This window comes from Sorex araneus, chromosome 1 (assembly GCF_027595985.1).
Source record: "Sorex araneus isolate mSorAra2 chromosome 1, mSorAra2.pri, whole genome shotgun sequence".
Taxonomy (NCBI): domain Eukaryota; kingdom Metazoa; phylum Chordata; class Mammalia; order Eulipotyphla; family Soricidae; genus Sorex; species Sorex araneus.
The window spans coordinates 128,977,226-129,003,302 of NC_073302.1; the positions used below are offsets into that span (position 1 = coordinate 128,977,226).

The window sequence follows — 26,077 nt, forward strand, 5'->3', positions numbered from 1 at the left end:
TGGATTCCCAGTCACTAGCAGACTGGAAAGGACTTGAGAATGTAACTAGAAGCTACAAACAGAAACACACAAAGCTGGCAACCTGACTTTGATAAAGAAGTTGGGAAAACTCTATCAAGCTGAGAATGGACTCCAACTTTCCAGTTGAAAGAGACCATCAGCCTTATCACCACTCGGAATAGCTCTTTGAGAAGAAAAGGGATGGTAGTGAGAATCTGGGTCCACATGCTCTCCCTTTCAATGGCCAGCCCCAATGTTTTATTTTTGACTGACATTCCCATGACTGTCATGTCCTGCCATGAAGCTGCATGTGGTGGTTAGAGAAAGAGACAGATTAACAAAGAATTGTAATATGGGTATCTTAGGAGCTGGACTCAACTGTATAGAATAGGCAGTAAGCCGAGGTGGTGGCCAAAGGCACAAATGATTAACAAGACCTGCAGGATGACAGTTAAGATATTTCTTAGTGCAGTTAAGATATTTCTTAAAGCACCAGTTGAAGTTGCCAACTGTCCGAGGGAGACTGTGTCTTCCATTGAGTACTAAATTCCAAAAGTGACAAACCACACAGAATGGAGCAGTTAGACAGAATCTGACTGGCCAGGCAGAGAAATAATCAGTGACCTTAAGTGCCCCCCAAAAAAGATTTTGAAATTGATTTTATTGCAAACAGGTATATTTGAGGATATGCAGGGACGTTACCTGAGAATAGTAATAGCTGATACAAGCAAACACTTACCATGGGTCAGATATGTAACTGTGCAAAGTGACTTTTACTATAATACCCATTTTACCCATGGTGAAACTGAAACAGATCAGTTCCATGAACAGTTCACTTTCAAAATAGCTTGCAGTTAGAGCTGTTTTGCACCTCAGTAGTAGAGTTTCAGAGTCTGTCCCCATCACTTGACGTGCTAGTACTGTCTCTAGAAAATTCATCTTTCTATTGAGTGGGGGTAGGTTGGAGTAGCAGATACTGGAAAAAGAGAAGTCAGAAGACAAAAATCAGGAACCAGACTGACAGTACAGGGGTTGAAGTACTTGTCCTGCACATGGCTGACACTAACAGCATGCAATTCCCCTGAGAACCACCGCAAGTGACCCCTGAGCACAGAGACAGGATTAAGCCCTGAGCACTGCTCTGTGTGGCCCCCTCAAAAGAGCAAAAATTGAAAGAAAAAAAAAAACAAGAAGATTGAGAATCAAAGCAGAGGAGGCCAATAAGCAGAGTTACAACAGCAGGAATGAAGTTGAAAGCAAGAGAAAACAAAGACAGGGTGAACCTATTGTATCTGAAGATGTCAGTCACCATGAACCTCATTTCTTTGTGCATAATTCAGGCATCTACTACCACCTCACATGGCTTTTCTTGATAATTGGAATTAGTAGCGGTAGTTAGACATTACTCATTCCTTTGGTATATATTTATTGAGTTTCTTCCGTGGGTCAGGAGGCATTCCTGATGTATGGGACAGATCATGCCTGTCCCTGTAGAATTTGATCCCAGTGAGGGCATAGAAAGAGTTAATGCTCTGAAGAAAAATAACAGAGAGGGAATGTGAAAAGGTCATGATTTTAAATCAGGTTAACACAGTTGGCTTCTCTGAAACAGTGACACTTGAGTATAGGGAAGGAAAGAATAGCCCTGTCTGTGCATTTCAGTGGGCAAAGCAAGAGGAAAACTCCAGAAGAGGGGAACAGTATGACAGGGAAAATGTGGGCATGGAGTGCGCAAGGAGAAGAGTGGGAAGAGAGACAGATGGAGGTCTCTCTTATAGCGTACATCAATACTAAAAACTCATCCATCCCTCCAAATGGGAGATTGGGTGGTGAGAGAAAAGGTATCAAACTTCTCAAGTCTTATAATGACTTTAACTTTTATTGGAGGTGAGATAAAATGCCTTATGGTGGGAGGTTAAGTGCTGAGTAACAGGATTAATGTTGTGTGATGATAATTACTGTTATAAATATTGAGGATTGTATTATGAGTAGACTTACAGGAGACAAAGACCACAGGAGAGCCCTATGTAAGAGATGAATGCAGCAATATTAGGGAAAGGTCACAATGGCTAGACCCGGGCTTTAGAGGTACCGGAGGGGAGAATTTGATGCAATCTGGGAATATCTGTAAAGTATGGCTGATAGGAACCAGAGCAATAGTACAGCAGGCACTTGCCTTGCATGTAGCCGTCCAGGTCTGATCCCTGGCACCCCATATTGGCCCCTGAGCCCACCAGGAGTAAACCCTGAGCACTTCCAGGTGTGACTCAAAAAAAAAAAAAGTTTAGCTGATAGAAAGTGAGTGGCAAGAAAAAGATGAATCAAGAATTTGCTTCACGATCACCAACTACATTGTAGTCGAAGGCCATGTGGGGGAAGGGAGTTGCGGGCTGAATGAGGGCTAGAGACTGAGCACAGCGGCCACTCAACACCTTTATTGCAAACCACAACAGCTAATTAGAGAGAGAAAACAGAAGGGAATGCCTTGCCACAGTGGCAGGGTGGGGTGGGGGGGAGATGGGATTGGGGAGGGTGGGAGGGACACTGGGTTTACGGGTGGTGGAGAATGGGCACTGGTGAAGGGATGGGTTCCCAAACTTTGTATGAGGGAAGTATAAGCACAAAAGTGTATAAATCTGTAACTGTACCCTCACGGTGATTCTCTAATTAAAAATAAATAAATTTAAAAAAAAAATTAAAAAAAAAAAAAGAATTTGCTTCATACGTCCTGAACAACTAAAGGAAAGGGGAACGAAGGTCAGACCAGAGAAGACCTAGGACCAGGGCAGAGGGTAGTGGGCACTCGGTTGGCGGGGTATCCAGCAACTTTGTACATCGACACTATAAACTTAAGCTCAATTATAAACATATCACTTAAACTGTAATAATAAAGTTTTTTAAATAGACAAATAAACCTAGCATTGTAACCGAAACAACTGAAGGGATGGAGTTGCCACTAACAGGAAAGATGAAGATGAGCGAGTTTGGGGGAGGGGGAAACTAAGGGCTTGGGTTTGGGATCTGTTCGGTCTCAGGATCTTTTTAAGTATCCCAGCGCTGTCAAGAAAACATGGAAGTGTGATTAGAAGAAAGGAGTTATTCTGCTTGTAACAGTGCTCTGAACAACCTCCAAACAGACCTTATTCCATATCCTCTATTTAAAGTTGAAAGAGAATATTTTGAGATGAACTACAAGACTTTAAAGTTGTTTTATCAAAAAAATAATTGGCGGGCGGGGAGATGGCACATTTTTTGGCAGTGGTCAGGATTTACTTCTGGGTCTTTACTCAGGTATCACTTTCACTCCTCGAGGGGCACAGGATCGAACCAGAATAAGCTGTGTGCAAGGCAAGCACCTTAACTCTCTGGCCTCTCAAAACCATTTTTTCTGTGCAGACACTTAAAGGGTTATAAGAACTATTCAACCCCCAACAAACCCATAAGAATGATATATTACTGTCATTATTGTAGCCTCATGTAACCTAGCTATGTCACAGATCTTTCCACTGTAATTTCCAAATTTGTGGTCATAATTAGTCAAATTTGGATTCTTTTTTTTTAAGTGATGTTCACTCCACAACAGCCAACATCATGTCCTTTTATAGTAATGCCTTCTTCTTCTCTGGGGAACATAAAACCTTTCCCCTTTGAGATTGAAGAGATAGTATAATGGATAATGTCTTGCCTTGCATGTAGTCAACCGAGGTTCTACACAGCATCCTATTTGATCCCTCAGCACCTCCAGGAGTGATCCCTGAGTGCAGAGCCATAAAAAGGCCCTGAGTATAACAGGATATGCCCTCCCTCAAGTCTCCCCCAGAAAGAGTTCATTTACCCCTTTGAGAATTTTAATAGAAGTTTTCATTTTAATAGGACTTAATAGTTTAATACCTTGGGGGGTTAATAGGGCTAATATTTCCTCACAGCATTTCTTTATAGATATCTCTCTGATCAGTTAGTCCAGTTACCAGATTTTGCTAAACTCGATGACCTTCTACATATAGTAGAAAAGGAAATATATTTTACTCTGTATCAGCAAGTGATTTTTGAAAACCTTGGTACTGAAACCTAAATAGCAATTATTTATTGAAAACTACCTGGAATATAAATTTATATATAGTTCCTAGCTTCAAAATCCTTAAGAAACTTTGGGAAATGGTGGTCTTTGGAGTTCTAATAAACAGATTGCAACAGATTTACTTGAGAATGTATGAGAGAAACCTGGCAAAATTCTACTTTAGATTGTTCACAATCAGCTATTAGAAGACATTAACACACCAAATTGTCACCACTTGTCTGAAAAAAAAGGTAATGATCCATCCACATGTAAAATAATTAAGCTAGCAAAATAATAAGCTGGTGAACATTTGCTAAGTGTTCAGGAATATTTTTATGAAAAGCAATGCAGAAATTAATGAGACAAGTCTCTAGGTCCAGGTCATAAACAATTTGAAAGAAAAAAATATTTCTCCACCCTAGTTCCAGAACAACTTCTTCTCTAAATATTGTAGGTGTTTGTAATGCTGTTACTTCAAATATAAGTTAAAATTAATTCCTTCCAAAATCTCAAAACATTAATTCTGTCAGAGCTAAAAAAAAAAACTGTGAAATGTGCCTGACCCTCAATAAGAGTAATAGATAAGATTTTAGCCCCTGAAAGAAAATGTTAAGGGCAATTTTAAGAGTTAAAAACAGATCATCTCTAAGTAAAACATGATGTTATCTTATAAAGTTAAAGTGTAATCATAGAAATATTAGAATAATTAAAAGTATAACAAATAATTATTATAAAATATATATAAAATAACTCTGTCGCTGTAGGAATCATTCCACTAATAGCATACTATGTATTTCTGTGTACTAATTCTCTTTTGAAATGCACAGTGCAACCAGACCCACCCATTGCCCTCAACTGGACTCTACTGAACACCAGTTTGACGGGGATTCATGCGGATATCCAAGTCAGATGGGAACCACCACCCAATGCAGATGTTCAGAAGGGATGGATTGTGCTGGAATACGAACTCCAGTACAAGGAAGTAAATGAGACCCAGTGGAAAATGGTAAGACATCCTACCATCTCACAAAAAACTCACTTGACCCTTCTGTCAACAACTTTCTCTCATTTATAATTATACTTCCTCTCGATCAATAGCCATTTACCCAGGCTGTGTTTTCCATAATTTATTTAGAAAAAACAATGTAATCGGGATAATGTCATTTTGAAATTCTGTCCCATGGCAGATGCTCACATAGAATTTCAACGGTAGTCTATGAACAGAAAGAAAAACTGCTTCTCTGTCATCCTTGGTGTCCAGCTTAACATTAGAGGCCTAGAGAGACAATACAGTGTAGGAAGACATTTGCCTTCAGGTTCAACTGAACACAAAGCTGACCTGGGTTTAATGCTTAGCACCACATATGGTCCCCCAAGCACCACCAATAGTAAGCCTTGAATACAGCCAGGTGTGATCAAGAAAATCAAAAAGTAAAAATAAAAATAAATAACTTTAGAGCAAAGTCATATGCACTAGCCACTTGGCTTTGGAGATGTGACTAAGCATGAGAAGGATTATCATTAAGATCAACAGCGAGTACAGCTAAATATTGTCCTGTGATTTGAATGTTACTACTCACAAGACACATGCCCCCAAACTGAAATCAGTTCTTTTTTTTTTTTTTTTTTTTTTTTTTTTTTTTTTTTTTTGCTTTTTGGGTCACACCTGGCCATGCACAGGGGTTACTCCTGGCTCTGCACTCAGGAATTACCCCTGGCCGTGCTCAGGGGACCATATGGGATGCTGGGATTTGAACCCGGGTCGGCCGCGTGCAAGGCAAACGCCCTACCCGCTGTGCTATCTCTCCAGCCCCATGAAATCAGTTCTTATATGACTTTGGGAGAGAAACAGAGAAAAAGAATTTGACTCAGAGATTTCAGAATGATGCCTTGTTCCATACTTCAGAGGAAAATGAAGGTAACTGGTTTGTGTAGCCCTAGAACATGGACCTGCTTGACCTCTGAACTCCTCATTTGCAAAGGATATGGGAACTCATCACTTAAGACAAATTCCACATGACACTCAACAAGAAACAAACAAAAACCAAGATTACTGTGCTACTGTACCCAGTATAACGAATTCTCAATCCACCTAACCACAGCCATGGCCCAGCCAGATCCAGTGGTTTGGGGCTGGTTATCAGGTCATGCTGGCAACCTTGTCCAGCCTCACCCCTAGAATTTTGAGACCTTTGGCCCTGTTGAGTCAGTGAACTGGAAAAAGGAAGCCAATTTTATCATTAGAGGAAATTTAAGTTTGGAGTAGCTTTGAATAGCTAACTTTTGATCTTTGAGGTTCTGTTTCTGGAGTCTTTTTCATTTATATATCTGCTCTGCAACTTGGCACCCAAAAAGAGCTTGATTGGTTGCTGACTCAACAAAGCCTTCTAAAGCCAAGCTCAATCAAACATGCATTGAGCCTTCAAATATAGAAACGATTACCCTGGAAGCCATGCTTGGTTCCCCCGGCCTGTAGTTCAGAGTATGAGTAGTGAGACCATTCCAGGGTGCCCAAAGGTCAAGAATATTTTCATAATAATACTAATTAGTATGTGCTTTTTTCTTCACTCTGTTGATGGTATGAAAATGAGAGTGGAGAGACTGTTGCTGCCTTAGCACAAACCAAGGCAGTAGCTGTAAACTGCAAATACCCACAGTCATTGCATTCTACACCATGCATTCACAGGAATGAAGGGAGAAGCCAGTTTCACTGAGGAAGGTGCCTGATGAAGCTACACAAGTATGTGTTTCATTAAATCTCATACTGACTGTAGCTCCCAGGAAGTATGCTACATAGTGAGATAGTGATGGATATCTTAAGAACAAGCACAGGAACAGCTGAGTCATCATCATCAGAACTTACAGAGTTTTTTCTTAGAACACCAACTGATAAAAAGAGTGTTTGAGAGCTTTTGTTTTTGTTTGGGGGGCCACACCCAACTGTGCTCCTGGTTCTGCACTCAGTGATTAATCCTAAAGGACTCAGGAGACCATTTGTGGTACCAGGAATCCATCACAGATTGGCTGAGTGCAAGGCCAGCGCCCTGCAAGTTGTGTTGTCTCTTTAGCCCTGGCAAAAGGAAGGCAATTGACTTTTTATGATGACAGTAAAAAAAAAATTGAGCTTTAAGAGTCAAGTTGGAATTTGGGAAATTTGGGAAACCAAAAGCTCTTAGCATTCTAGCCTTTGAAGACTTTCCTAATAGATCTGTTGATACTAGAAAATGTGTTTTTCACATTGTATAATGTAATGTGTGAACACTTGGAAAACCTACATAACTCACTGAGCCAATATTTTCCAAAGGACTAATATATGACCAGAATCATTAATGGAGAAAATGATTCATTCAGGGTACTAGATAGAATCATAGACTAATTCATTCAAAACTAGATAAAATGGCAAGTTCTAATATAATTCAGTATGACAGACTCATTGATATTATTACAGATTATACATCATAACTAAACTTTAAGAAATAACCATCTGTAGAGTTTTTGATGATTAGTTTAGGAATTTAAAAAAATATCCACAGTTATTTTCAGACAATTAAAATATCCTCCTTTTTCTTACTCTGTGTAAGACTAAATTTTGTACATGCACTTAAATCAAAGCACATATCCTAATGATTTTCAATGATAAGAAGGTATAAAAGTATAACTTTTATTAAACCAGATCATAAAAAATTTTTTTAAATGTGAAATTTTGTTATTCTTCTCACTGTAATTTTGTCTGAAAATGTACAATAGCTTTTTTAAAATGAATTTTAGCATTAAATTAATTTATTCTTTTAATTTTAAAATTACTACTTTCAAATTTATCAGCTTCTAATATGTTGAAAAAAGTGATGAGTCTAACCCAAATGAATCAAAATCTTTAGGATTCTCATTAAAATTTCTGATGTAAAGGATTCCTGAAACCAAAAGGTTTGAGAATCTAAAATAGTCAAATATGTAAAGCAGAATATTAGAATTAATAGGTTTATTGATCATAGTTTCAACCCTGCAAGTGCAGGGCATGTGGTTATGTGACACAGACGTGTGGCTCACCAGGTGCTTGTGAGCACAGAACTTACCTTTTACAGGAAAAATTACATATTCACAGTATTTATAAGACTAGCAATTTGTAAGAATATTCGACACAAAAACTATTTTCTAAGAATCAACTTCTCTCATTAATGTGCTCAAAATTGGGACCAGGAAGATAGTACAGAGGTAAGGGTGCATGAAAGGCCCCAGTATTATATCACCTTGTTCAATCCCCAGCATCACAAGGCTATTCGAGCATCACTAGGTGCAATCCAGAAGGTCCTCAAGCACTTTTATATGTAGCCCTGGTAACCCCCTGAGTACTACCAAACTGGCCCAGCTGGTCTCTGGCACCACAGAATCCCAGCACCACCACATCCACCAGTTGGCTATAAATGGTCCCCAGGGTGCCCTGAGTATTATTTAGGAGACCAAAATAAAAATGTAAAAATAAACTCACAATCTAGTTATTAGCAGAAATGTTCAAAGCATTTGAAAAAGAGGTTAAGCCAGAGAGATAGTACAGGGAATAAGGCTCTTGCCTTGCATGCAGCCAACCCCTGTTCAATCTCTGGTATCATATATAGTCCCCTGAGCACCGCCAAGAGAGATCCCTAAACATATAAGTCCTGAGCCTGCCAGTTGTGGCCCCAAAACAGAGGGGATGGAGATTGAAAGAGCTAGAGAGAGAGGTAAGTAAACATAAACATAAGTAGAGGGGGAAAAGACTACTATTTTTACTTATATTAGGAATCCATGTTTCTATTTGAAAATACTGAATTTGATATTGTATCATTTTCAAAATTAAATATAGAAGATGTCACAGATGTTTGGGCCGTGTAATTTATGTACCTGGCACAGCATGCCCCCACAACTCCACATGTGTGGCCCCAGTTCTCGTGGTTCCTGAAGCCACAGGATCCAAGCAACCCTCATCCCAGCTGGCAAAGTGTCACCAGGAGTGACTAGTGGGCCCATAAGTACTGTTTAGGTGCCTCCCCAAATTGTAACTAATTTAACTATATTTTGAATATAAAATTACTCTTATCTCTTTTCGAGTGTGTTTTTCATGAAATCTGTGAAGAAATAATATTTGTGACAGAGAAATTAAGGGTTGAAGAATGGAAATACAGACTTTTAAAACAGTTTAAGAAAAATTTAACTTAATATTCAGAATTCTGACATTAAAATTTATATTAGTCATTCAAATAATTTATGTGTTAAAAAACTTCTAAGAAATAATGTGAAGAACCATCCTGTGTGCACACTGGGGGCGGAGGGGAAAGGAGGCACTCTGTCAATAGAAGCAACCAAGGTGAAAGAAAAATTTGCTCTAGAGCTGATGACCCAGGTTGTGGATTAATAAAACAAATTATGAGAATATTACTTTGTGAAAAAAATCCATACTGTTGAAATAGTGAGTATTTCAAGTTTTCTGTAAATGGGAGCAAGGTTTTCTAACTGAAAACCTATGAAAAGTACATAGTAACTACTTGCTTTGAGGATGTCAGTTGGAAGAAAACGTCATTGGCCTATTATTTTAATAGCAATGTGTTGAAAGATCTAATGGCCTAGTCCTGCCTTCCTCAGGAAAAGAAAGGAATATCCTGGCTTTCAGAATTGTAGGACCCTGATGTTCATTACCAAAGGACTTCAATCACTTTTCTTCTCAGATTCTGAAAAGCAAATTATTTTGAAATGTTTTAAGCTTTCTGTAACCACAGATTAAGTATATGATTGATTGCCTCTAATAAAATTATTTGAAGTTCAATTAAGACCATTGTGATTTCAGGTTTGTTACCTGCAAAAAAATTATGTACTATACACACACACACACACACACACACACACACAATTATCCAATCCAAAATTTTTTTTTTGTTTTTTCTGAACCCTCTCTGTTTTCTTTTTCTTTTTTTTTAATTTATTTTTTAATAAGTGAGTCACCGTGAGGGTATAGAGTCACATATGTTTTAAATTTCTAACTATTCTGTTCTGCAACTTGGATACATTTCAGATATAAGTACCTAACCATGCAAGAAATCCTCTCTTATAAATAAAATATAAAGAAAAGAAAAAAATGACCATTGTGATTTATTTAAGACCCTTTTAAATTCTGAAATTATTTAAATGACAACTTAGAATTTCCAAATAACAAAGATAGGTATATAGGTATGTGACATAGTTTGGATTTTCTCCCTGTTTTGTGTTTTCACACAAAATTGTAGTATACCAAAAGATAGGTGGTTAATCAATAAAGTTTTTCGTTGATTTTTTTATTTTTCATAATCCTATCAGGCTTTGGTTTTAGAATATTTGATAACCGAATTAAACAGTATAAATTTTTTTTAAAATTTTTTAATTTATTTATTTTTAATTAGAGAATCACCGTGAGGGTACAGTTACAGATTTATACACTTTTGTGCTTATACTTCCCTCATACAAAGTTCGGGAACCCATCCCTTCACCAGTGCCCATTCTCCACCACCCGTAAACCCAGCGTCCCTCCCACCCTCCCCAATCCCATCTCCCCCCCACCCCACCCTGCCACTGTGGCAAGGCATTCCCTTCTGTTCTCTCTCTCTAATTAGCTGTTGTGGTTTGCAATAAAGGTGTTGAGTGGCCACTGTGCTCAGTCTCTAGCCCTCATTCAGCCCGCAACTCCCTTCCCCCACATGGCCTTCGACTACAATGTAGTTGGTGATCGCTTCTCTGAGTTGCCCTTTCCCCGGAATGTGAGGCCAGCCTCGAAGCCATGGAGTCAACCTCCTGGTACTTATTTCTACAGTTCTTGGGTGTTAGTCTCCCACTCTGTTATACTATATACCATAGATGAGTGCAATCTTTCTATGTCTGTCTCTCTCTTTCTGACTCATTTCACTCAGCATGAAACTTTTCATGCCCATCCACTTAACTACAAAATTCTTGACCTCCTTTTTTCTAACAGCTGCATAGTATTCCATTGTATAGATGTACCAAAGTTTCCTCAACCAGTCATCCGTTCTGGGGCATTCGGGTTTTTTCCAGATTCTGGCTATTGTAAACAGTGCTGCGATGAAAATACATGTGCAGATGTTGTTTCGATTGTACTTTTTTGCCTCTCTGGGATATATTCCCAGCAGTGGTATTGCTGGGTCAAATGGGAATTCAATATCTAATTTTTTGAGAGTCGTCCAAATTGTTTTCCAGAAGGGCTGAACCAGTCGGCATTCCCACCAGCAGTGAAGAAGGGTCCCTTTCTCCCCACATCCTCTCCAACAGCGGTTGCTTTTGTTCTTTTGGATGTGTGCTAGTCTCTGTGGTGTGAGGTGGTATCTCATGGTTGTTTTGATCTGCATCTCTCTGATGATTAGTGATGCAGAGCACTTTTTCATGTGCCTTTTGGCCATTCGTATTTCTTCCTTGGTAAAGTTTCTGTTCATTTCTTCGCCCCATTTTTTGATGGGGTTGGATGTTTTCTTCTTGTAGAGTTCAACCAGTGCTTTATATACCATTGATATCAACCCCTTATCTGATGGGTATTGTGTAAATATCCTTTCCCATTCTGTGGATAGTCTTTGGATTCTGGTCAATGTATCTCTTGCGGTGCAGAAGCTTTTTAGTTTAATGTAGTCCCATTTGTTGATCTCTGTTTTTACTAGATTGCTTAGTTCCATGCCACCTTTGAAGATACCTTTATCTTCAATATCGTGGAGGGTTTCGCCGACCTTGTCTTCAATGTACCTTATGGTTTGTGGTCTAATGTTGAGGTCTTTAATCCATTTTTATCTGACTTTTGTGCATGGTGTCAGGTCAAGGTCTAAACCCATTTTTTTGCATGTGGTTGTCCAGTTGTGCCAGCACCATTTGTTAAAGAGGCTTTCCTTGCTCCACTTCACATCTCTTGCTCCCTTATCAAAGATTAGATGGTCATACATTTGGGGTTGTGTGTAGGGATATTCCACCCTGTTCCATTGGTCTACGGCTCTGCCTTTGTTCCAGTACCATGCTGTTTTAATTGTTACTGCTTTGTAGAAAAGTTTGAGGTTGGGGATGGTGATGCCTCCCATCATCTTTTTCCCAAGAATTGTTTTAGCTATCCTTGGACGTTTGTTATTCCATATGAATTTTAGGATTGCTTGATCCATTTCTTTGAAGAGTGTCATGGGTATATTTATAGGGATCGCATTGAATCTGTATAATGCTTTAGGGAGTATAAACAGTATAAATTTTTAAAACAAATCTGTTATATACTTGGGTCTATACTAAAATTAATTTGAAATTTGCATTTAACAAACATTCTTCACAAACTTATTTGACCTCATGCATTTCAAAATATTACCTACTTTGCAGAAATTTATTTCAAACACAAATGTGAAAATACTTTGTAGCATTTATTGCATTGAGTTGTCGACTCAATAATCATTTAATTTTATATTTTGTCTTGAAAGATGGACCCCGTATTGGCAACATCACTTCCTGTGTACTCATTGAGACTAGATAAAGAATATGAAGTTCGTGTGAGATCAAGACAACGAAACTCTGAAAAATATGGCGAGTTCAGTGAGGTGCTATACGTAACATTTCCTCAAATCAGCGCAGTTATATGTGAAGAAGGTAAAATAAGACATACAATAATAGCCAGTATGATTTTCCATATACATTGATACATTCTTTGATTGTTAGAGTTGTCCAGATGAAAATGCATTAACATTAAATGTCCGCACAAACTCATTAAAGATAACAGCCAAATCCAAAACAAAGTCAGAGGATTTGTTTTTTTAATTATTTTATTCAGATAAAGCTCTGGGGTAGATATTAGTAGGAAAGAGGAAGATATAATAAAGTATTAGTGGGATATCTCTGAATATAAAATTTTCAAATTATTCTTTTCTTTGAATATATTCTGAACATTTCTATAATTTGTTTTACATTTATAATAAAATATCTTTCAAAGACATAGTGAAGAAATTATATCTGTATATGAATGACATCAGGGCTGGAGCAATAGCACAGCGGGTAGGGCATTTGCCTTGAGCACGGCCTACCCAGGTTCGATTCTTCCGTCCTTCTCGGAGATCCCGGCAAGCTATAGAGAGTATCTCGCCCGCATGGTGGAGCCTGGGAAGCTACCCATGGCGTATTTGATATGCCAAAAGCAGTAACAGTAAGTCTCACAATGGAGACGTTACTGGTGCTCTCTTGAGCAAATCCATGAGCAAAGGGATGACAGTGATACAGTGATACAGTAATGAATGACATCACAGAGCAAGGCTAATATTAAGGAAGTAATATTACTTCCTTAGTAATATATCCAAGTAATATTGCCTAATCAATATCAGGTTGGTTGTAGAACATTTAGCTGTGGATTTTACCTGGGAGAAAAGCTTTAATAAGAAGTGTGTCAGTCACACTCCAGAGTAATAAGGAACATGTAAGGCTTCTATAGAAGATGATCAGTGTTTTTAAAAATTGAAATCTGAGTTCAGAGTTCAAGATTTTTAGATACATAAGTAAAGAAGACTGCTTACCAATAAATAACAATGTTCTAGAAAACATCACTTCCAAATGGGAAGAGTACTGAGTATTAACTCATCTCCATTAAAAATTGGATTTACAAGGCCATATGATGGACCAAAATGTGTTAATAAAACAATCTCAAGCTAAAGATAAATTAATTGGCATATCTAAATTTGAGTTATCAGTAGATTCCAGGATCCTTAAGTAACACTTAAATAAAAATGTCCATAAATCTGGTTTTTTCCTAAGCTCTAAGTACAGACCTGTTGTTTCAAGAAATATTTGATATAATTATAATCTGCTTTTAAAAGTACCTTGCCAGACAGTTAAACATTTTGTGGTGGCACTTTATTCTCTTAACTGATTTTTCTTCTACGTTTTAAAAAATGAAGCTCTAGCTTCAGGTTATATTTCTAAATATGTTACTGATATAAAATTATATATACTATAGATATAATGATACCAATGGTATTCTCTTCACCTTATAATTCTTTATAATACTCCCAATATCTCCTTTCTGGATTTTAATAACTAAAAAGGTAATTTAAATTTTTTAAGAATATTTAACATAAAAGCCTACTTTTAGTTAAGCAACAGACAAGTAAATTTATGCTGTCTCGTTTCTAAAAAGTGGGTAACCCAAGCCAGTATGGGAACAAACAAAATGACTGGAAGGCACCTGTCCTTTAGAAGTGATGTAGGAGTTTTTACAGTTACCCCAATCTGCTCTTCGAAGCATGCTAAAATCTGAAGATAGTACACAAGTAGGAATATTTTTCTGTCAAATGATTTATTTTTCAATCTGTAGAATATATTCTCTTATTTTCTAAAATATTTCACTGTGATTTAAATATGAAATCTCTATCCCACCTATTTGATAATCCTCAGGAAGATTTTCTTTAAAGACAATACTTTTTATAAAAGGGATCAAATGGACACAATCTATTAAAGTAGTGTGTAAGCAAGCATTTTTCCCCAAAGGTAATACCCTTAATAATGCATCATAAATGTAGGTCTTAAAGCAGTTTGGGTTTTATAAACACAAATCATGTTTAAATTATATGCTGTTTATTTTTATTATTTTGGGAAAGTATAATGCTTTAAGGAGTAGTCAGGACTATTGTTGGAACAAAAGGTACTCTGCAATCATTGCAGATGAGTACAAATATTTTTATCAGCAAAAAGGAAAATGAAATGTAAACTTCAAACATCCTATGAGTGATGTATTGTTTTTCTGTGTTTCAGATTTCGAGATTCCCTGGTTCTTAATTGTTATCTTTGGAATATTTGGACTAATGGTCATATTTTCTAATCAACGAAGGTATGTGAAGCAGTCTACTTTGACATGGTTGTTTTTTTTTCTTTTTGGGTCACACCCCACAATGCACAGGGGTCACTCCTGGCTCATGCACTCAGGAATTACCCGGGGTGGTGCTCAGGGGACCTTATGGGTTGCTAGGAATCGAACCCGGGTCGGCCTCGTGCAAGGCAAACGCCCTACCCACTGTGCTATCGCTCCAGCCCCTACTTTGACATCTTTTTACAGTTGTCTAGATTTCTATTTATATCCATTCATTTAAGACTTATGAATGAAAATTTTAATTTACCCAGTAAAATTTTCTGTCTATACATTTTCTACTTGGTTGTGTGCATCCTAAAGAAATCATAGATTTCAGTACCTTCTGGAAGGTTACATAAGATATTGAGTTGAAGTTAGTGCACACCTTGTGAGAACAAAACTGTCTCCTCTTGCTGTCTCTTCACCTTTTCAGAATCCTGAAGCAGTTGGCCCATTGGCATTCCAGAACTGTAAGGCAGTACTTATCCTTTGGTTAAATTTGACATCTTTCTAATGGACAAGTAAATTTAAGTGGCCAGCTAAAGTTACCTAGACAATTAAATTCAATAAAGCCATTCATATGATTGTGATTTCAAGTAAATAAGGTTTTGTTTAAAGTTGTTGGAATATTTACAGTTTGGTATTTCTCTTCTATTTATAAGCATATAAATATGGCTAGCATTTCTTTAAATTTGAAGAGAGCCTATTCTGTGTTCTCTTGAATTCAAAAGGTTCTAGTTTCTTCTTCTGTCCCTATTGCTTGCTCTTGTTTGAATCCCTTCCTCTATAGGCCTTAATGTTCTTATAAATTATATGAGACTGTTAGAGTATATGATCCATAAAACTCATTCGAGATGGAATGTGGCTCAGCAGGAAAGTGCATGCCTTGCATACAGGAGATGCGGGTTTGATCTCAGTATTGCAAAAAAAAAAAAAAGAAAGAAAAAAGAAAAAAAGTTACAGGTAAATTTCATTTTATCTGTAAGATCTTTCTGTTTTTCTTTCTTAAAGAAATTCATTCCAAGCTACAAAATATATAATACATAAACTATTAGAAAATTAGTACTGATTATCAGTTGTTTCACATTTTTATGAGCTTATCTTCCCCCTTTTCTCACAACTAGAGAGCCCAATACTACCAGTTTATCTGGTTTTAGCACCAAAAGCCTTTTGCCGTGGGTCCAGGGTCCCCTGTGATTCAGGAGACATGGTGGTGTCAACTGCTTAGAAGACAAGTTCTTCAACTGAAGCCACAAGGCATCTGCAGATGGAAATGGGAGCTATTTTGTGAATGTATTGCAAAAGCCTTTTAATTGAGCAAAGGGGGTCCACAGGGAGTGTAGAGCATTTAAAAACATCCAGATATAACTCAGGTGGGAGGAAAAAAGAATTCTCTGAATGATAGAATTTCAAGATCACCAAGAATGCTAAAAGACTACAAGTGGATGCATCAAGGCATACTCCAAGTAGAGCTTAAGTTAAAGTGATACTCCATACGTGCTATGTCAGCTTTTTCCAGAACCCTGAAACTCTAAAAATCTTCAGTCTTTTATGCTTTTGCATGAAGTTTGTGCATGCACATTCCAAACTACTTCTCCCTTTCTTAATAAGTAAGATTATTAGTTGAAAGAGTCATCACCTGTAGCAAAGTATTTTGAATTTGAGTAAAATGAAGCCAAATGGCAAACATAGTTTCATGCCAGGTTATCTCACTGTATTCTCTAGTTCCTACTAACAATCCACCCAGCATTTAAGCCAGTATCAATCAGAAAGGGATAAAAATGAACTGGATCAGTATGAAGAAAACTGACAAATGACCATCTGAATGCAGATTCAGCCTGTGAGACTATGGTTTTCATTTGTTATTTTGATTTTAGAGTAAAGGTTTTGTAACAAGGTACTTACTAGGGATTTCTCTAATACATAAATTAAAATTTCCATTTATATTTAAAAACTGAAACATTTAGCTGGGGAGAGAGCTCACATGATAGACCATATGCTAGGCATGTGGCACATGCAAAACCCTGGGTTTGATCCCCAGTACCGTATTGTCCTCCCACTCAGTAACACTAGGTGTAGCCCTGGTAACCCTTGAGCACTGGTCCAGTGACCCCTATAAAATTTCAAAGTGAAATAAGAACTGAAAGATCAGTGAAACTTGGTTGATATCCTGCATAGACATATCTGCTGGGGCAGAGGACAGCCATCCCATTTGAGAAAGACAAACATTCTTTTTGTTGTTTTTGGACCACACCTGGTGGTACTTAGGGCTTAGTCCTGACTCTGCACTCAGATGACACCTATCCTAGTGGGGCTTAAAAAACTGAATGAGGTGCTGAGGATCAAACCCGGGTTGAGCATGTGCGAGGCAAGCAAGCTACCCACTGTACAATAACTCCAGCCCCCAAAGAAGGGCAAACTTCTTTAGTCTCTCACCATTCCCATCCTTCTCTACGTCAATGCAACAGATCTTCTCCCTTCAATTGCATGAGCTGCTTGAACCCTAGAGGATTCAGAGCTGCACAGTCTAACACAACTAGAAGGCTCACTTACAGACATGCCAAACCGCAGCATCTTCTTCAAAAAAGGAAGGGCACCCATAACAAAGCAGGCACAAGACACTCAGGGACCTTCGCTTCCTGTATTTGGGGTTATTTGGAGTGCATTTGTAATGTAAAGTTAACCCCAAATAATGTCCTATATTTGGGGTTATTTGTAGTGCATTTGTAGTGTTAAGCATTTGAACTAGTTATAGAAAGTTGAGAACCCAAATTGGCTTGGCAACATGACAGAGCACAGAGCACAGAGTACTTTGAATCTGAGCCTCAGCTGTGCCAAATCTTAGTACATGACATTTAAATACATTCCTTAAACCTCCAACTCTTCCCACGGATAATATCAATTTTATACCTTGTGGTTGTCAGAATTAAATGTTTAGTAGAGAAGCAGTTTTATAAAGGACCATAAGGTAAATCTATATAAACTTTGGGCACCGTGCAACGCCTGTTGTGACTGATCAGCTCTGCCACAGTATGGCACAGCCACGGAGAAGATGTAACTTAGTGAACACAAGCGTGCTCCACTAAAACTGTGCCTACAAAATCATTGAGCAGAAGGAAGACCAACTCTGGGCCAGAGGCCATAATTGGCCACCCTATAGTTAGCGCAAGATATATCTCTCACAGTATCTGACTAATCAGAGGCATTCGAAAATGGTAGTGGTCATAATTTATAATTGATATATTTTTAATATCTTCCATTTGTTAGCAGTTTGTTTTAGCAAACTGTCCCACTGAGTAAGCCTAATGGATATTAAAGCAATGTGCAATATTCTTTGGGTTAAGTGAAAAAAAAGGTGGAGGTATTTAGAGCTTGGGTTATCTATTATTATATAGTCTAGTCTGTCCACTTACATGGAATGGCATGTCAGCTTATATCCAATAAAGACATTTCTTGCACTCTGAGTTTTGTGGGTATTTTCCAACAATAAAGTCAATTGTTTGGGATGAATAATCTCTTTTTTGTCAGGGCTGCAATGTTGATTTTAAGACATAAATTCTAGTTACACTATTAACAAAGTAGATAGATTCAAATTTTTAAGAACAATTGTTGAGTGCCTGCTATGGATCAGGAGTTGTAGTTTGGGTTAAGGATACAATAATGCATAAAAAAATGTAGGATAAATCTTGAAATGAATTATGGTCAGTCAATAAGTTAAATATTTGGGAGAGAAAACTTAGATGTATCACAGACATTTGTGGTTAAGCCTATACTGTATAGTTGGAGATAGCTCATACTTAATACATTCCAACTCAAATGAATGCTGCACTGCTAATGATGTCATCTCTTAGAATATCTCATAATTAATGTGAGTTGTGTGATGTGAAATTACACCAGCTTATCCTTTTGTGAGAGTAAAAATAATTTTGGCTATATATAGATTCATCTTTTCTCTTCCTCCCTTTCTTTTCTTCATTCCTTTCTTTGCAGGTTACTAATGATGTCTAAATTAAAATTATCTTTTCTATAGCTGAAATGAAATTATAATTAAATTTCTCATTCCTAATATGACTGCTAGCAGCTATCAGTAAATGACATTAAAATATATATTTAAAAACCATGGAATAATACAATGGCTAAGACTCTCACTCACATGAACTGACTCAGACTCACTCCCTGGCCCCATATGTGGCCTATTGAGCACCACCACGTGATCCCTGAGCTGAGAGCTAGGAAGAAGTGCTAAGCATAGCCAAGCATGGCCTGAAAGCAAATAAATGAATATATGTAGAATAGTAAAACCATGTTTTATTAAAATTGACTTCAGATGAGGACTTTATTGTGTTTTGCTGTTCTTCATTTTTTCTGTAGATTTTTTCATGTAATGTACTGGTAATATTTTCCTTCTATTTCTCTATTACTTACACTCTATTCCTTCTATTTCTTCTACTACTTACACAAGGTATAAGAAATTTTTTGGTGGGGGGCATGTCCAGCGCTGTTCATGGGTAATTCCTGGCTGCATTCAGGAATCACTCCTGGCGATAGTTGGGATCAAACCTGGGTTGTCCACATGCAAGGAAAGTGTCCTACACACTGATTATCTCTCTGGTCCCCAAGGCATAAGACTATTTGGAATCATAATATTAATGCCAGTACATTACTTTCATCTTTTGAAATAGAGAATGTGTAACTTTTAAGATTTATAGGAATCAAATTTTATTTGTTTCCAAGGATAAAGATGCTGATTCTGCCCCCAGTTCCAGTTCCAAAGATTAAGGGAATTGATCCAGATCTGCTGAAGGTAAATAACAAATTATGTAAATAATAAATAGCACCAATTAAATGACACCTGACAGACACTGCTGCGTTGAACAATTCTTCAAACTGAATGTATCATCTTTATATTCCTGATAAAATTAATATTTAATGATATTTATCAAAATTATGAGAATGTCATGTATTTCAAAGTTCTATACTAATATATTTTGTTGTTATAATATTTTGCTACTATTGTCCTTCTGTTTATAACTATAGTCTCTGAATGTAATATAAGTCACTTCGTATCATCATTATGTCATATTTATATCATTATAATTAAAGGATTATTAGAAATTATTTCTTTTTATAGATCCTCTTTTTTCCTTCTGTTTCTTAGGAAGGGAAATTAGAAGAGGTGAATACAATCTTAGACATTCATGACAACTATAAACCTGAATTCTACAATGATGACTCTTGGGTTGAATTCATTGAACTAGATATTGATGATCCTGACGAAAAGACTGAAGGATCAGATACAGACAGACTCCTAAACCAAGACTATGATAAGTCACTTAATATCCTCGGGGCAAAAGATGATGACTCTGGACGTACCAGCTGTTATGAACCTGACATTCTAGAGACTGATTATAATGCTAGTGACATGTGTGATGGTACCTTAGAGCTTGCGCCAAAGCCACAAAGGTTAAAAGAGGAAGCAGATCTCTTGTGCCTTGACCAGAAGAATCAAAATCATTCACTCTCTGATGATGCTCTCTCTTCTACTCCACGCCTCAGTGTAACCTTAGCACAGGAAAATAAACCAAGACCACTTGTTACGGGTGGAACTGAATCAACTCATCCAACTACTCATACTCAGCCAAGCAATCCAAGTTCACTGGCAAATATCGATTTTTATGCCCAGGTAAGTGACATTACACCAGCAGGGAGTGTGGTTCTTTCCCCCGGCCAGAAGATTAAGGCAGGGATAGCCCAGTATGACATGCATCCAGAAGTGGTTTCGCGCTCCCAAGCAAACTTCATCATGGACAATGCCTACTTCTGTGAGGCTGATGCCAAAAAGTGCATCACAGAGGCCCCTCAACTAGAGGTCCAATCCCGTGTAGAGCCAAGATTTAACCAGGAAGACATTTACATCACCACAGAAAGCCTTACCACTACTGCTGGGAGGTCTGTGACAGCAGAACTGGCCCCGAGTCCTGAGTTGCCTGTCCCAGACTACACCTCCATTCATCTAGTACAGTCTTCACAGGGCCTCATCCTGAATGCAACTGCTTTGCCTTTGCCTGAAAAAGAGTTTCTCTCATCGTGTGGCTATGTGAGCACAGACCAACTGAACAAAATCATGCCATAGCCTTTCTTTGATTTCCTGTGAGCTATGTATTTAATGGCTGGGGCATGAATGCTTAAACCAAAAACATTGTTTAAACCTTTTGGGGAGAGGGAGGGGGGGTTATGGATCCTAAATGCCTTTTCCTGAAATGTTGAAACATGATATTAAAACAAACAAAAAAAAAGAAGAATGCTTAATCAGATAGCTATTCCCTATTGTGAATTGTAAATATTTTAAAGAATTGTCTCAAAGACTGTTTAGTGGCTGCGATTGTCTTGTTACTGTGGGTGTTAATTTTGTGATACTAAACATTGAATGACTATGTTTTTAATGTATATTAAATCATGCTTTTTGAAAAAGCGAATTATCAGGTGGCATTTGCAGTTCAGGAAAATTAAATGCAAATCATAGCACAATTTGATTCTTTTTAAAATAATTAGGAACTAAACTTACAAGTCAGAAGGCAAAAAACATAGTTTGGTATGTAAGAACATTTATTTTGACATAAAATTGATAAAGATATTTTTAATAATTTACACTGCAAGCATGGCTATTTTGTATTACACCACACACTGTGTCCTGTAGTTCATGCGACCCATCTAAAGAAGGTAGCAACTACAGTCTAAAGTCGGCTCACTGCTTTGGCCAGTGAACCCAGAGGAAAATAACAAACAAGTTAGTTTTTTACAAAGTCCTTTTTATATCTCCCCAAATTCCTTAAGAAATTTTAAAATGATTGTAGTCCTCTGCTTTGTTGGAACAAGCTTATTAGAATTTTGAAACAAGCATTTGTTGATCTCAAAATATTTAAAATGTTTGCACAGGTCAACTTACCGTAAACAGAAAAAACAAGCAACCCTTTCTTCCCCAAGTTTTGGTTCATGTCAGAGAACAATGTACCAAGGGAAGGGGAGTAAGAGTTGGCTGCAGTGCACAGACGCATGCCGCGGGGCGGCTCCACGCTTGCGTGTGGAGCGTCTTTGTCTACCAGGAGTGTTGTGTGCAAAACCAGAGCGAGTAGCCCGACCACCTCTGCCTGGTGTGCCTCAGAGAGAATTTGGTTTGATTTCCTAGTTACCTAACAAGGAAATACGGTCCAAGAAGCATCTTATGAGTCGAAGCATGTCAAAATGAAGTTATCCAGAGAATGAAATAAGTTCAAGAAACAGGGTTTTGTTTCACAGCCTATTGCCAGACATGCTTGTTTTTCATGGTAATGAGAAACACAAGAAACGAGCTTGAAACCATCACCACCCCCCAAGCTCAAAATTTCCTTATGCTGAGAGCAAAAACGTTCTTCCTTGTATATGATTTATTTAGAGATAAAATGAAGCTTCAACATTCTTTAATTTCCTCTCTTAGAAGACTGGCTTCAAAGCAGATAGTCAGTGAGAAATGAAGAGGTCTGTGTCGTTTTTAATTTATATTTCAACCCCCTAAGAACTTAAACATTATTCTTTGGAGCCTTGGGATAACTTCACCCAAAATCTTAGCAACAAGAAAAGAATCTCATTTTGCTTAAGAACACAACACCTCTCAACATAAAAAAAAAAAAAGAATTTTTTTCAAAGCTTCACAAAATGTTAAAGTTAGCTTTAACTTAAAGCTAAGCCATGTGACATCAAGCTCAGACCATTGTAGGAAACAAACTTTCTGGTCTTTTTTAAAAAATTTGTTTCTTGCAAGAAGGACAAGTGAGCAACTAGAATTGTTTAAAGTTCAACATGTTACTTTGTGATAGATGTTTATAATAGAATTTCTGCTACCTTGCTGCTATGGTTTTCTCTCAAATACATCATTTCATATAAAATTTCATCAAGTAGAACCTAATCCAACTTAAAAATGTGTGTTTGGGAAAACTGTTTCACTGATTCTCGATAGGCTGACAACATTTCAATAGCCAAAAATAGCTAAATACCTCAATCCGTTTCAGAATGTCATTTTGGTACTTTGCTGGCCACACAAGCCGTAATTCACTAGTATGACTAGTTGTGTCCTGCAGTTTGTATTTAACTTCCTTTGTCTGTGGATTTTTTTTCCTTCAAAGTTTAATAAATTTATTTTCTTGGATTCTCGATCGTATATATGTTTCTATTGTCAAACGCCCATGTCAAAATCAACAGACTGCATGCTGCAAGTTCTTCTCACCTGTGGAACCAAGCCCAACTGGCTTGATCTCATCAGCAACATGTGAAGGGTTTTGTTATGTGTGAGAATATACAAAAGAATAGGAGGTTATACCGTACCTATCTCCGGGGAAGAATCTGGAATCCAACCTGCAAATAGCCTACCAGTTTACCTGAATTGTGCCTTCTCCCCAAGCCAGGACTCTCCTCGGGTCAAGCGTCTCTTTAGAACCACATTTTGGTCATCTCAGAGTTTGCATGGCCTGTTGAGCAGGAGTGCTCAGTGTACATTTCTAGCTTGAACATGTTGTCTAGGAAGAGGAAGTCAATGCTTCCTCTATCCTTCACATAAACACAAGCCTCTCTGACAGAGGAGCTTCTTGTTACTCCTAATTCTGCACTCAGGGATCACTCCTGGCAGGCTCAGGAGACCATATGGGGTGCCTAGGATTGAATCCGGGTCAGATGCATGCAAGGCAAGTGCCCTACCCACTGTCCTATCACTCTGGCCCTGGAGTGCTTTTAAACTGACAACTGTGTGTTCAAAAAATGGGGAACTAGGGAGATAGTACAGCAAGTAGGGTGCTTACCTTTGCATGTGGCCAATTCAGATTCAATCCATAATATCCAATATGATACCCTGAGTCCTACTAGGAGTGTTTCCTGAGTACAAAGTCAGGAGTAAGCCCTGAGCACAGTCAGTGTGGACAAGAAACCAAAAACAAGGCAAAAAAATTTTTGAAAGACACTTCATGTACCCTTCCCCCCAATAACATATCGACATGTTTAAGCTTCTACTTCTACAGTTTAAATTTTTTAAGACTCCCCATTTATTTCTAAGTGAAAACCGTAACAGTGAAAGGATACCTACTCATTATTTTAAATATAAACATCTATGCGGGGAAGTTTCTCTCAGAAGAGTATAAAGCATGCCTGGAACAAAACAAAGTTCTAACTTCAGGTCAATAGGAATCTGAATAAACATCTTTATGTGATATTAAACTTACTTTCTTAATAAAACTCTATATATAAAGCAGAAAGCAGCTTGTGAAAGCATAGTACAGATTCTTCTTGTCTCAAGTTGGGTATGTTATTTTCTTTTTCTTAGTGAAATGACCTTGCTAGAGGGAATTTAGTTCCTGAAACATTCACTATCTTCTCATGACAGTGACTTTCTCTCTCCTGGCTTAAATGCTGAATTTCCCTCCTGCATCAGCCAGAAGGAGACAAGAAGAGAATGACTAATCATTCTCTTATTAATCATAAGACAACACCAACAAATTCTTAGTATCAACTCACTGAGTCTAGTTTTCTCTCAAATCCAAAGCTTACAACACTAAGAAATTCTCATCTCTCTCTTCATAAAAAATATTTTTTGTGAAACTACAGGATAATATGTATCTGCTATTACCTGAGCAAGAATAATTCATTCTGTACTGCTAAGTTTTTTAAAAAGAAATCATCATGATGAACAGAATGTATTATTGAACAATAGTCCCAAGAAATAGACTTTGAAGGAGTATATAGAAAAGCAATTTTTTAAATTTATTTATTTTTTAATTAGTGAGTCACAGTGAGGGTACAGTTACAGAGTCACACATTTTCGTGCTTGTTTTTCCCTCATGCAATGTTTAAGAGCCCATCCCTCCACTAGCGTCCATTCTTCACCACCCATGAACCCAGTATCCCTCCCAACCCCCCAGTCCCACCCCCCCACCCCACCCTGCCTCTGTAGCGGGTCATTCCAATTTGATATCTCTCTTTCCTTAGAAAAGCAAATTTTTTAAATGAAAGATTCTACACTAGAGAAAGAGGAAGGGGTAGGGAGAGAGGGAGAGGGAAGATGTCTTCTTAGAGGCAGGTCAGGGAGAGTGGGGAGACGGGAGAGAAACTGGGAACATTGGTGGTGGGAACTATACACTAGTGAAAAGTTGAGTGTTGGAATATTATATGACTGAAACCAAATAATGAACAACTTTGTAACTGTGACCAAAAAAATATTACTGTAGCTCTATGAGCAGTAAGAGATGGTACCAACATTGTCTATAAGGATGAAATAACTTATAGAGAAATGGTATGTACTTTAACTTTCCCAGTGGTGTGATAGCCACAAATATAAAGCAGAAATATATTTGTTAGCTTTAACTTTTAAGTGTTTTAATTCTATTAAATACGTTCATGGGTATTATTTTATATATACGTAACAAATCTGTATTGTAGACATTCTAATATTTTTATAGGTAAGAAAATCATGCTTAGAAAACCTAAGTGATTTTCCCTAAGTTTATTGACTAATAAGTGATAAAGCCAGAGAAAGAGCACAAGATATTCTGACTAATCCAGTACTTAAAAAATAATAGAGGCTGTTGGAACTATAGGACATCAGGTAGGGTTTTGCCTTTGCAAATAGACAACCTGGGTTTGGTCCCCAGCATCCTATATGGTGCCTAAGCCCACCAGAAGTGATCCCTGAGCACAGAACCAAAAGTAAGTCCTGAGTAATGCCAGGTATGGCCCAAGAACAGCAACAACAAAACAAACAGGAGGTTATAGTATTTGGTGGGTCATAGTGTTGAGAAAAACTGCATAATTAATTGTTTTATATTTAGGGATACAAAGAACTCCAAAGAATCTCTTTTTAGAAAGTAAGAAGCAATATTTCATTATTTGTAGTTAATATGGTTGTCCAACTAGAAAAATCTAGAATATGCAAAATGTTAGAATTAAAAAGACTTCAGCAAGTGTAATTGATACATGACGATGGTAAGTATGTGCACACATATGTACACACTTTCCAGTAACATTTAATTAGGAAATGTGAATGAAAGACACAACAGTTTCAAAAAAACCTACAGGTAACTGAGGGTTAATCTAAGAAGACTCATGTGTTATCATAGCAATGACTATCCTATGCAGCC

At 37.5% G+C, this 26,077-nt stretch overlaps 1 protein-coding gene across 4 annotated transcripts in view; it reads left to right on the top strand.

Annotated features, from left to right (window-relative positions):
- Window positions 1-23,108, top strand: part of GHR (growth hormone receptor) — a 289,769-nt gene extending 266,661 nt beyond the window's left edge. For 2 of the 4 annotated variants that reach the window (XM_055118179.1, XM_055118192.1), the window contains 5 exons: window positions 4,885-5,063; window positions 12,514-12,706; window positions 14,828-14,903; window positions 19,656-19,725; window positions 20,080-23,108. In XM_055118179.1, coding sequence (XP_054974154.1) covers window positions 4,885-5,063; window positions 12,514-12,706; window positions 14,828-14,903; window positions 19,656-19,725; window positions 20,080-21,054 — 1,493 coding nt within the window. In that variant the 3' untranslated portion in view covers window positions 21,055-23,108. The remainder of the gene's footprint in view (window positions 1-4,884; window positions 5,064-12,513; window positions 12,707-14,827; window positions 14,904-19,655; window positions 19,726-20,079) is intronic. The other 2 variants (XM_012932069.2, XM_055118198.1) reach the window with 1 other exon arrangement.
- The last annotated feature ends 2,969 nt before the right edge of the window (window positions 23,109-26,077 follow it).